The sequence below is a fragment of the Scyliorhinus canicula genome, chromosome 14, assembly GCF_902713615.1.
Source record: "Scyliorhinus canicula chromosome 14, sScyCan1.1, whole genome shotgun sequence".
NCBI lineage: Eukaryota > Metazoa > Chordata > Chondrichthyes > Carcharhiniformes > Scyliorhinidae > Scyliorhinus > Scyliorhinus canicula.
This window is the reverse complement of record NC_052159.1, coordinates 26,203,100-26,216,739: the sequence shown is the minus strand read 5'-3', so window position 1 is coordinate 26,216,739 and position 13,640 is coordinate 26,203,100. Positions and strand designations below refer to the sequence as shown.

The 13,640-nt window shown below is 39.6% G+C and overlaps 1 protein-coding gene across 1 annotated transcript in view; it reads right to left on the bottom strand.

The window, feature by feature from the left end:
* tmem131 (transmembrane protein 131) overlaps nt 1–13,640 on the bottom strand; it is a 190,050-nt gene that overhangs the window by 42,001 nt on the left and 134,409 nt on the right. Inside the window, exons 14-25 of the mRNA XM_038819000.1 lie at nt 12,562–12,715; nt 12,246–12,416; nt 11,126–11,236; nt 10,900–11,034; nt 8,845–8,949; nt 4,636–4,722; nt 4,373–4,525; nt 4,077–4,152; nt 3,818–3,935; nt 2,626–2,764; nt 2,399–2,508; nt 555–621 (exon numbers count right to left, since the gene is read on the bottom strand). Coding sequence (XP_038674928.1) covers nt 555–621; nt 2,399–2,508; nt 2,626–2,764; nt 3,818–3,935; nt 4,077–4,152; nt 4,373–4,525; nt 4,636–4,722; nt 8,845–8,949; nt 10,900–11,034; nt 11,126–11,236; nt 12,246–12,416; nt 12,562–12,715 — 1,426 coding nt within the window. The remainder of the gene's footprint in view (nt 1–554; nt 622–2,398; nt 2,509–2,625; nt 2,765–3,817; nt 3,936–4,076; nt 4,153–4,372; nt 4,526–4,635; nt 4,723–8,844; nt 8,950–10,899; nt 11,035–11,125; nt 11,237–12,245; nt 12,417–12,561; nt 12,716–13,640) is intronic.

Genomic DNA, 13,640 nt, shown 5'->3' with positions numbered 1-13,640 from the left:
GAAAAATGAAATGAAAATCGCTTATTGTCACGAGTAGACTTCAATGAAGTTACTGTGAAAAGCCCTTAGTCGCCACATTCCGGCACCTGTTCGGGGAGGCTGTTACGGGAATCGAACCGTGCTGCTGACCTGCTTTCAAAGCCAACGATTTAGCCCAGTGTGCTAAACAGCCCCTGATTATGAAAATTATCTTTGGAGTCCATTAAGATTGCATTTGAAGCCTTAATAGCAATCATATAGATAAGCAACGCTGCTGCTCTCCCATTAAATTTCAATTCCAGGCCTTTATATCAACTACTGAATTTAATAATTTAGGAAGGCCACCCAATTTTGATGGGAGTATCTCGAGCCGCAAAATGTTTTATTTTTTAAAAAAAATTTAGAGTACCCAATTCATTTTTTCCAATTAAGGGGCGATTTAGCGTGGCTAATCCACCTAGCCTGCACATCTTTGGGTTGTGGGGGCGAAACCCACACAAACATTAGACGAGCCTGAAATTTAACCCTCAGGTGGAGGCATATGTTATTCTTGGAGAGCAACTTATTTCACTTACATGGTTACTGATGATCTTAAATTCAAAGGTTTGTGTATTCAGATTTGCATGCTTGCCTAAGTGAAGCCTGAAATTAAAGAATAAAAGTTGCAGTTACTGCAGAAACAATGTCTAAATCTTACACATCACTAACCAGCCTGTTTCAGACCACGTATCTCAAGGTGTCTACCATAAGTTAGATGCCTGTGTTAACAGTCCATATTTTTCAATGCATTAATCATTATCACAATTTGAAATTCGTATCAATAAATCTTTAAAATCTAATTTAGAAACAGTTTAAAATTAATTAGTGATAACATTACTAATTAGCATTAACACAAGTCCGATTCTGGTTGGAATTAAAGTGGACAGGGACAGCTGGCAATTATTAGATTTTTAACGGTATTAATAAGAATTGTCCTCAACAGGAGCAGTGTTTCCTTTTTCACATCATGTTGTTGTCAAATTATAGGGCACCATGGATGGTATTGACAAACATTTTTTAAGGTACTATACATAATGAAGATCAAGAAGTTAAACAGAATTATTGCATTTGCACTTTAACATGTTCATGCAATGTTATTTCCTGCTGCTCTAAAGCCATAAATATATTCAATAATTCTTCAGACAAAAAGGTGGCTAATGCTTATTTTACAGAAAATGTTCTACATAATCAACATGGATTCATAGAATGGTTATAATAGAGGCAGCCATGCAAACTATTGTGTCTGTGCTACATCTCTGCAAGAACTCATCCACTCACTCCCTCTCCTCCCCCCTCATCTCCCCCCTCACTCCCTCTCCTCCCCCCTCACTCCCTCTCCTCCCCCCCCCCTCCCCCCTCACTCCCTCTCACTCCCTCACCTCAAGTAACCCTTCTCTCTTCAGAAGCTTATCCAATTCTCTCCCGCAAGCCAGAATGGAACCTGCTTCCATCAGTCTCGAGCAGTGCATTCCAGACCCTAAACACTTGCTTTGCAAAATATTTTTCATGGTATTGCTGAAGATTTTTTTGTGAATCACAAGTCTTTGTCCTCTGCTTCTCAGCTGTTCTGTCATGAGAAAGAGTTTCTCTCTCTAGCTAATCTGTCTAGACCCCTCATGATTTTTAATACATCTACCGAATTCTCTTCTAACCTCTTCTCCAAGAACACCCAATTTCCCCAGTGTAACCACCCAACTGAAGTTTCTAATTCCTGGAATCATTCTGTGGTGTCCAGAATCAGATACAATGCTTCAGTTGAGACCGATGAACTAGTCTTTGTAAAAGGTTCATCATAAATTCCTTGCTTTTATACTCTAGTCTTCTATTTATTAAGTCTTTAATCCCCAGTATGCTTGAAAAAACACTTTCTCAACATGCCTCTTATCGTTGATGAATGCACTTAAACCCTCCTTCTCTATTCCTGTACCCTTTGGATTGGATTTATTTATTGTCACGTGTACAGAGATACAGTGAAAAGTATTGTTCTGTGTACAGTCAGACAGATCATTCCACACATGAAGGAAAAAAAAACATAGGGCAAACATGAATACACAATGTAAATACATAGATACAGGCATCGGGTGAAGCATTCAGGAGTTTATTACTATTCAGCAGAGAAAGTGTGTGAAGAGATCAGATCAGTCTATATGAGGGTCGTTTAGGGGTAGAAATGTACACTATTTTATATTGTATGCATCCCACCCAGTCTTGGTGACACCAACAACTAGTTAGTCTTTTAACAACTTATATTTCTGTACTTGAGTGGAGGAACTGGGACAAAATTAACCAGGTTTCCTTCTCATGCTCGAGATGGGGTCGAGAGAAATGATGGTTATGTTAAATAGTGGAGAAATAATGCAATTGAAAGGCAAATACATACCTTTCCATTAACACATCTGCAACAAATGAAGGATTGGGATACAATGCTAAAGGAAGAAGTTGGGCATACACTGGTGCATCTGCTGGATTTTCTAAAATTAGTTCTTTTTCCTGCAGAAAATCAAACAGCAATATTTACCGATTGAGCCAAAATCACTGCAGGACACAACAGTTTTCATAAATCTAAATCAAAATATTTTATAAGATACACTTGCAATAAATACTTACTGATGTGCTATTTGTGTTTGTAAGTGGGAAAATTAAATCTCGTGTTGTGTTGATCAATGATGGCCACATAAGTTCTGACGTGATTACAGCTTGAACACTTTTCTGTAGGTCTGTATCTACTTCAAAGACAACATCCATCCTTAAAAAAGGAGGCAAAAACTAGTCAAAAAGTGCATGCAATCATTAAAGATACACACCGTCGTTTTACAAAACACTAGGAGTACAATATAATTAATTTAAAATGATTGCAATACAAGGTTAAACATTGTATACTGTGACTTCTGCCACATCACCAGGAGTGCAAAATTTAAATGAAGTGGCTCCATTCCAAAATTTTTATGTATGCTTAATGTGGTTGACCTCATGTTATAAGCAACATTTATTTGTGTCTGTATGCCTGCGGTGATCACATGTGCCATGCCTGCCGATTCGACCAAACTAGTTAATTGGTAGGCTGCAAACCAGAGGTAAGTAAAGTGACAGAGGATAAAAGATAAACTGACACCAGTCATGCTACCAAGATGAATTTTCAGTTACCATTTCTTACCACACCCAAATTCTATCTCGTTTCAGCCAGCCACACATCAAGGGATGACAGATTAGAATGTACTAGTAGGTAGTGCCCTGTGCATGCAGATCAACTACAGGCTCAATATAGTTTCACTGTGTTTTGGAATCAAACTGCCTTGAGCACGATGCCACCATCAAACAGTCTTGAGCACAATGCCACCATTTGCTGGCTTACCCAGTCTACTAGCTACCCCTCCCTCCCTCACACATGACCTCTGCCAGTCAGGAACTAACCAGCTATAGAACGCAAACATGCAGCAACACTGGTAGAATACTCTGCAATTTTATTTTGAAATGCATCTGGAATTCCAACTTCTAGGCTGCAGTATTCTCTATTGCTTCCCTTCATTGGGCGCCTTTTAAAAAACTTATTCTTTCATGTGTTGGGAGCTTCGCTGGAAAGGAGTGCATTCGTTGCCCATCTTCAATTTCCCTTGAAGTGAGCGGCTTGCCAGGCCTTTTCAGAGGGCTGAGGGTTTTGGCCAAGGGTGGTATCATGACTGGTACAGGCTTGGAGGGCCGAAGGGTCTGTTCCTGTGCTGTGTTGTTCTTTGTCCTTTTAGAGCAGTGGTCTTCATTTAAACAATGACATGTTTTCAACACTAAAACGTAAGGAACTTACTTGTGCCCCGAGTTTTCTTTAAGTTCTGTCCATTTTTTGTACAAATTCTTATACAAATCCCAGTCTGCATCCCATGCATCATCTTGCATTGCGGGGCTATGTTGCAACCTTAATTCCGCTGGGAAGGCCGGGGGGTAAATTGAGAGGGGAAAGAGGGTTTTGTAGAGACAAAAAACAAAATTCAATGCAAAAATTATCAATATTTTCCACATTTATATTTTCTTAGTGAAATTACAAAAGATGAATTTTAATTACTTACATTTAGATAAAAAAGGCAATCCCACATAACAATAATCCCCACATTGTAAGCCAGCATCAAAATAAATATTTGCTATCTGCAAAAAAAGATAAAATATAATTAATAAAGCAAGGCAATACTTAAGTTACACCAAAGCAAACAATTTGACTTAGCATTGCAACAAAAATAAAAAATAAAAATAATGCAGGTAGTTGAGTATGTCTAAAAGAGTAGTAGAGTTGAAATGTGGAAACGGGTTTGCTGCTTACAATAACGAGATAATCATGCACACTACACAAATGCAAAATATGGCAAACCTTGGATTTCTTTTTCGATTCTAAATCATCCTTGTTATTTTTCATTCTTTTGTAGTAGAATCGCACATCTTCTGTTAGAGGACGTATATTTTGTAGTTTCACCTTCTGTGAGAAGGAACTCATTATATTTAAACTATGATGAACTACTTTCCCCTGTAAAATAAAATATTCATAAGCTTACTAATGAGGATCAAGGAAGCATTTAACAGGCACACATCACCCCACCAAGAACAGTAAAATAGCAGAAATGAGCATCATCTTACTGGAAATGAGCCTGGAAGAACAACGTGTTTGGGTGAGCAAACCAAGGAGCCTACAGCAATAAGTGCTTTCACTTGGATGGTTAAAATCTGTATAAATAAAAAAAAAAAGAAATTGTTAGCTTTCAGCAAATGGAATTAACCACTAAATATAGAAATTTGCTAATGAACCTTCACCCTAATAAAATCCTCACCGTCACACTAATTCCAAAATAAATTAATCAGATTCCTGCTGCAAAAAGCTACCTGGGGCTGGTTTAGCACCGTGGGCTAAACAGCTGGCTTATAATGCAGAAAAGGCCAGCAGCAGCGCGGGTTCAATTCCCGTACCAGCCTCCCCGAACAGGCGGCGCAATGTGGCGACTAGGGGCTTTTCACAGTAACTTCATTGAAGCCTACTTGTGACAATAGCGATTATTATTATTATACGAAGGTGGTAAAATCAGCACAAGAGTATGGATTTTGTTTTTCAAACGCATGTAGAGGATATAATGCAAGTCTCGGGGGCAAGGAAACATCTAGAGAATAATTTCCAGTATAGTTTCCAGGTTAGATCAATTTCTAGGCAAGTGACTGGATATTGGAATACAGAAATACAATGCAAATTTCAACATTTGCTGACTTTGGGAGGTGTGGCAAACAGTGAGGATGACATAGTTGACTGAAATAGGACATAGATGGGTGCTGGATAGGCAGACAAGTGACGGAAGGAATTTAACAGAGCCATGGGAGGTGATCTATTTTGGCAGACGGTATACGGAGAAATGATAGAGATTTAAAGGTGCGCAGGGATAGAGGAACCTGGCGGGTATATGTACAGAGACCTTTGAAGGTGGCAGGTCATATTAAGAAGTAGTTAGGAATGAAGTACAAGAGCAGGGAAGTTATGCTGAACCACTAGAAAGCTCTGGGTAGGCCCCAACAACAGCATTTTGTACAGTTCTGGTCACCACACCTTAGGAAAGGATGAAAGGGCACAGATATCTAACAACATTTCAGGCATGCGGAATTTTAGCTACAAGGTTAGATTGGCGATGCTTTAGAGTCATAATGTCAGTTTTTACAGCATGGAAAGAGGCCCTTCGGCCCATCATGTTTAAGCCCACACACCTATCTACTCTAGTCCCATTTTCCAGCACTTGGTCCATAATCTTGTGTTGTGGCATTACAAGTGCTTGTCTAAATACTAAATGTTGGAGGGTTCCCACCTCTCCCAGCCTTTCAGACAGCGAGTCCCAGATTCCAACCACCTTCTGGGTGAAAAAGTTTTTCTTCACATCCCGTCTAAACCTCCTGTACTTTACCTTAAATCTGTGCCCCCTGGTTACTGATCCCTCTGCTAAAGGAAAATGTTCCTTCCTATTGACCCTATCTATGCCCCTCAATTTTATATAACTCAATCAGGTCCCCCCTCACTCGATCTATCTACTAAACATTTTAGTTGTTGGGAAATCAAAATTCAGGCTACTTTTGTTTTTAAAAAAATCCTCTGACATAAACCATTACATCTAAATTGAGATAGCCTATTACAAATGTGAAATTTGTAGCAAGTATAGTGCAGATAGTTTGCAAATAACTATCACTAAATAACTTACTCAAACTATGAAATATTTACAGGATTAAATGATGGCATGGCAAGACTACATTTGTAATTTAACCATTTTCATAAAGACCATAAAAGAATAATCCAAGCATTATTTCAGCTTGAAAAGTTAACCTTGCACAAAGAGATCAGTCTTGGTACTTACAAGTGTTGACATCAAGTTTCCCCCTGTATATCATATGCAAATTGCAAAGTTTCCCAAACTCTTGGGTAATTTGTGCATAATCCTGAATACAAGGGAAGCTAAAACGCACCTTCATCGAATGCACTTTCCTTTAATTTTCTACGCAATAATTACCGCTCCACCAGCTTACCCTCAATCAGCAAAGCGATGGAAGATAGTCGTCGACAGTGCTACGAAGTGGCACTTGCTCAGCAGTAACCCGATTACGGATGGTCAGTATGGGTTCTGCCAGGCCGATTCAGCTCCTGACCTCATTACAATCTTGGTCCAAACATGGACAAAAGAGATGAATTCAGAGGTGAGGTGAGGGTGACAGCCCTTCACACCAAGGCAACATCTGACCGAGTGTGGCATCAAGAATCCCTAGTTGCTTCATCAATGACCTTCCTTCCATCATAAGGTCAGAGAGGGGATGCTCACTGATGATTGCACAATGTTCAGCACCATTCACAATTCCTCAGATACTGAAGCAGCCTGTGCCTATATACAGAAAAGACCTGGACAACATTCAGGTTTGGACTAGTAAATGGCAAGTAACATTCACACAACACAAGATCCAAGCAATGACCATCTCAAACAAGAGACAGTCAAACAGTCTCCCCTGGACATGCAATGACATTACCATAACCGAATCCCCCACCATCAACATCCTGGGGTTACCACTGACCAAAATCTGAACTGGATTAGTTACATAAATGCTGTAGTTACAAGACGAGGTCAGAGGCTGGGAATTCTGCAGAGAGTAACTCACCTCCTGACTCCCCAAAGCCTCACCATCTACAGGTACATATAATACTCTCCATTTGGCTGGATGATTGCAGCCTCAACAACTCTAAAGAAGCTTGACACCATCCAGGCTAAAGCAACCTGTTGTATCCACCAACAACACAGGTGGCAGCAGTGAACACCATCTGGAACAGGGCTTTTCAAAGTGCAGGTCATGACCCATGGGTGGGTACTGGAGGGTCACAGAGCGATCGATTGTGGCGTTTCCGATCATGGGAGACGTCCCCATGGCCACTACCGGCTTTTAAACGCGAACGATAGTCTTTCAGCCAGAAGCAGCAGCGGAGAGCAGGACACGTGCCCTGTACACCTGTGCGTTTGGCATAAGGTCAAGAAGAAGCGCTTTCTCCATTTTCTCGCTATGAGCAAGCAAGGCAACAGGACTTCAAAGATGGGCCGTGGGGATTGTTTTGTTAGAAGGAAGAGGACACCATAAACACAAACAGGCAGCGTATCTCCTTGCCAAGATCTCATCTAAATCTGCTGGAGAGAGCTGATCAGGAGAGTCCATGGCAGGACAAAGCAGTACTAGCGTTAGCTCTGTACAGAGCTCCAGGGCCTCTGGTGAACAGCCAAAGAAAAAATTGAAATCGGGAACAAGCAGTATAATAATGATTTCTTGAGGTACGATTTTATTAATTGTGCAAATGCGAATCAAGAATGCAAAGTCCATGTGTGTTGTATGCAGAAGTACTGACAAATGAGAGTTTAAAACCCTCAAAACGTCAAAGGCATTTGAAGACTAAACATGGGAAGACTAAACATGGGAGGACAAATCGCTTGATTTTGTTCAAAGGATGCAGCGAGAACGTAAATCATCAGCTGAAGTCCTTACCAGAACTGTAACAATGAATGACAAAGCACAATTAACCTCTTACATGGTAGCTTACCATTTCGCTAAAGAGAAAATGCCCCAGTGTAGCAGAGATTAATTCTCCCTGCAGCATTAGACCTGGTTCATACGGTCCTAGAGAGGTCAGCTGAAAAACTGAGATAAATCCCACTTCGTAATAACGCAGTGGCCCTCCGAATTTGTGATATTGCTGAGAATTTAGAAGACCAGCTTATTTCCTGTTTAAAGTCAGCACAGGAGTTCTTAATACAACTGGATGAAAGTACAGACTTTTCAGGTGGTGCAACTATACTGCTGTTCCTTTACTGTTGCAGGGTTAATATCCTGAGACTCCGTTCCTGAAAGCATTGGGTGAGTCTGTTCCTACAACACATGACCTGCAGCAGTTCAGGAAAGCAGCACACCACCACCTTCTCAAGGACAATTCGGGATGGCAATTAATGCTGGCCTAGCCAGAGACATCCACATCTAATGAATGAATAAAAAGAAAACACTATAGTTATGGCTTTGGTGTTAGTGCTAATTGGTGTCAAAACCGATGGTGTGGGCCAGCTCAACTGCTCACTAAGAACTGAAAGATATTTGGACTGGCGGTTAACAGTGACCAAGAAATGTTTTGACGCTGTTGAACAAATCTGAATTATTTGTTCCATCCGAATGAAACTAATGGTGATTTCGTAGTCACAGAATTCCTTCTTCAAACTATATTAGTGAAATATTTTTGTTAAGCTTGCAAACTCCAACTCTGCACCAGAAAGACTTTGCCTTTTCTTTAAAAGACATTACCTCATAATCTGTTGTGATCTGCACTGCTCCATCATATGGTCCTTCAAGTTCTTTTGCAGTTAATTTCATCCTAAACACTGCATAATAACCTGAGGCTAATATCATCTGTAGGGAACAGAAAATGTTATTTTTGAGTAAATGTGAGAGATTTCATATTAACCACCAAAGTCAAAGCAGTTCCCAAAAGATAATCACTCTTCACAATCCTAATAGTAGAGAAACGAGGTAAACACATAGGTCAAGAGTGTGTTTTAGGAAGATGAAGCTGGCTGTGCTGGTTGAGAAATGGGGACAATGCCTGCAAAAAATCTTGACTGCTCTCAATTTTACTTCAATGCCCATGTTAATCTGAGGTAGCAAAGGACCTTCAAAAACTGAGCTTCACCCCATTTCTCTATTTTGGGACTCATCATGTGCACTTTTAAAAAGCCAACATTAAAACAACGAAACAAAATATTGTCCCAATTCTTGCTTTAGCTGTTGCCTGTAACTTCAGAATCTACTGGAATAGTAAGCCTCTAGCTAATCATAAAGGCAAAATAATTAAGATTTTTATCACCTTAAACAGACACAAAATTACACTGTTTCATTGCAGCACCATTGTGCTTAACAATGCTCCCGCCTGTATAAAAGTGTATCCGTTCTCCATCTGCCAGCAATGATACTATGATAAAAACAAACATTTGTCCGACGGACAATATTCAAACCATTCAAACTGGCAAAACAAGAATGGAGAAGTCACTCCTGGTCCGACTCGTGTAATTTTTGAATATTTTATTGTAAATTCTATCTGCTGATCTATTCAAAAATCATTTAATCCGGACAGCTCAAAAATACATTTACAATGGTTATCTATGGAACTATTAACTAGCAAGGCACAATTATGTAATAGACCCACAAAGGAAATGCTATTGGATGTCAACAGTCCCTCAAGCGTTGAATAATTATGAAGAAAGCATGTCTAAACATGCCCAGATTGCATGCGGCCTTAACAATGAACAAAGCTTTCCCCAAGTACTTTTAAGCATTGTGCAATAGTGTACTAAGTAACAGAGTCATCTTTTTGTCGCTGAAAATGTGTACATTCGGGCCAAAATATACGTGCCAGCATATTCCCTTTACCAAAATTGTCACACCACATATCAAATTCAGCACCTTCTTTGTTTAGGATTGCTAACCCTCACCCACTCGCCCTGCCCAGGATTGCTCATGAATCTCTAGGAATCAATTAATAGCCTTAATGCTGCTACAAGGAACGTTGAAGAAAAAACACTGGGAGATTTAAAAAACTATTTTCTTTGAACACTTACTTATTGGTTATATTGCTGAAAATTGGAGAATCATAAGAGTCCCTACAGTGCAGTAGGGGGCCATTCAGCCCATCGAGACCGCACCGATCCTCCGAATGAGCACCCTATCCCCATAACCCCACCTAACATGCACATACCTGGACACATTTAGCATGGCCAATCCACCTAACCTGCACATCTTTGGACTGGGAAGAAACCGGAGCATCCGGAGGAAACCCACATAGGCATGGAGAGAAAATGCAAACTTCACACAGTCACCCCAGACCGGAACTGAACCTCACTGTTGCGAGGCAGCAGTGCTAATCACTGTGCCACCATGCCACCCTAGGGAGGAAACAGTTGCCGACTTCATGGTGTGGCTAGCAGTCACATGATTATAATTCGAAAAATACATAAATCTAATTTGGATGATGTTCCATTTGCCAAAAATAGAAATTTCTGGGAATTGAAATACATGTCTTGGGACTCTAGCATGAATACCCAAAACAGTGGGTTATGAGATGGTATATGGATTTTATTGTAAAACTATATAAAATCTTAGGTTAAGGTTCAGTGGAAACGCAACAGTTACAAATTAGAAGTGTCCATTTGCAAGTGTTAAAATGGTTTAGGATTTGGGTGTGACTGCCATTCTTAACTGTCCAGTTAACGCAAAATCTTACTAGAAGCATACCCATACACAGGCAAGTTGTGTGATATAAACCATTAACGGTTTTAAGAAACAGCATCAGAAATAAAGACTTACAGAAGACTGGTCTGTTGGCGCCAACTTTTCTAAATCAGGAAGGTTGGAAATTATTGTGGTTCTGTTCCCTTTCTCTACAATCAGCAGTTCAATACTAAGTCCATCTCCCACTACATACCAGGCTTTCACTGCCAGCTGAAGAGAACAAAACATCCAAATCAATAAAATTAAATATTGTGCAAGGCATCTCAAATAATTAGGTAATGTTCCAAAAAGGGCACCTTACCTCAATTGGGTTGCTATTCATAATGATAAAAATAACACTGCCATCTTCTGTGGCACTCAACACACCAAAGTCTATGATGCGCTCCTCTAAACTTGGTGGAAGTACAAAATACTGCAAAAATATAAAAATAGCTTCAGCAAAAATGTTATGTTCACATTGTGCAATTTCAAAAAAAAAATTAAAGCACTGGTCAATCATATTCTACTTCAAACCCAGATCCATAAACTACTTTTTCGAATGTATAAGCAAAACTTTAAACCCTATTTATACAAGGATGGACTCCAATCTCAAACAAATGCATTGCGACACTTCACAACAGAAGAAGTGTTATGTTCTGTTAGGTGGTGTGACTGCAGCATTGTAACACGATAATTCCAAACGGTCGCCTCTACATATGTAAACAGTGCACATTTCTAGGTGGAAATAAAACAGCAACATCAAAGTTCATTGTGAATAAGCATACAACACAAACTATTTTCTTGGTAACGCATCCTCAAGTGCACGTAACTCATTTAATATAGTCACAGCAACTCAAGCAACCCAACATTAATTCTGGGGAAAAAAACACTGCGTTTTCAGACTGAACAGATGGTCTAAGAATTCAACCATAAAGGCCAGTAAAAGTTCAAACAGCAGAAAGCACTCCCTATTAATTCAGAAGCTCATCCCCTTAGCGTTCCTTATACCACCAGAACATTCTTTGGAACATCACATCAGGCCAAATGAAAGCTCACCATATTAATTTCATTAAATATGCACTGTTTGCATTACAAAAAAACTATAAATTAGTGCTTGGTTAGAATATCATTCCCTTGAATTTAAAATTTCCCCAAATTAAGTTGAACAAAAAAAGGGGTTATATGTATGCAAGTTACAAAATCCATATCCCAGAATATGAATATGCCGCACTTTCTAGACTATAAATATGCCGCACTTTCTAGACTATAAATATGCCGCACTTTCTAGTCTATAAATATGCCGCACTTTCTAGACTATAAATATGCCGCACTTTCTTGACTATAAATATGCCGCATTTTCTAGACTATAAATATGCCGCACTTTAGGTTAACTGAAACTCATTAGAAAATATTAAAAGTTATTTTTCATTATATATACTTACATCTAAAAACCCTGTATAAGCTCGCACAGGCAGATGAAATTTTGACGCATTTGTGACGAGCAGGATGTTGCTGTCTATATGAATGGAGGAAGTGGTAGCCGTGAAAAGGAGAGAAAATATATAGAGTGCTTTTTGGGGGGGAACAGAAACTGGCTCACTGAAGTTTTTAATCTATGAAGAGAAAAAAAAGGGTCACAACTTAAAACAATTTTACATAAATGTCTTTGAATTCCAACAATCCACTGCTGTAAAGGGGAAATAAGCAGATCATGACAAAATATTTGGTGTCATAATTAAAATGCTTATATTTATTTACCTTGAACATAGTCTTTGCATCATCTGGCAAAGAAACATTGTGTATAATGATTGGAAAACTGAAGGTATTTGTTAGATATATTGGTCTCTGCACTGGATCTGTAGGACTGTCTCTGATATGAAACAGTGTTGCTGCATGATCATATCCCAAGTACCTGTAAATCACAAAAAACACTTTACTTTCCTCCCTCTCAACAAGACTGGCAATTTTCTCCTTACGATATCCGTTCCAAAGGTCTACCCCAGCAGTATCTAGGGGGGCAGTCTCAATTCATCAGGAAACGTCTAGCTCAGAGCCTCTAGTCTCTCATCCTTGAGCTCAGTTACTGAGCATCTCAATCAAAAGAAAGTGATTCGCATTCCGTACCAAAACAGATGGGAATCACTTGGTGTAAGAACTGGTTGTAACTCCAACTAGGTAATTGGGGAGGTGGCGAGGAGTGGAAAGTGGGATCTCCTTAATCTTTGCAACAGTCTTGTTCCTCAGCAAGAATCTGGAAATAAGGCATTTGGTATCAGCATAAGTGGCTATATGAAGGCATCAGGCTCGCTTTAAAGCACCAACTGGCTAATTAATGTTCTTTCGCAAAGGAAAGCTGCCACCTTTACTGGGTCTGGCTTTATGCTCAAAGACGTCAATGGCAAGTGACATGGTACAGAAACCTAACATCTCACATACAATAACCACAGTCACTATTGTTACGGCAGCAAATGCAGGAGCCAATTTGAAAATAATCATAATTCCCACAAATAGCTGCAAGATAAAGCGACCAGTTTTATTTGCTTTCTGGTGGAGTTAGTTCCAGAGTAAATGTTCACCCCGTCAATAAGACAACTCCCCACACTTTCAGTGGCATCATGGAATCTTTCCCGTCTACTTAACAGGCAGAGAAACGGTGGTTCAGACATTTATCCAAACATTAACATTTCCAACAATGTAGCACTCACCTCAGTACGACACACAAGTCTCAGCATCGATTTTGTGCTTGAGTCTTGGAGTGGGACGAGGCAAGTGTGCTACTATTGGGCTGCTCGGTTTGTAGAAGTCTTTAGAGAAGGATGGATAATTTCTACAGATGC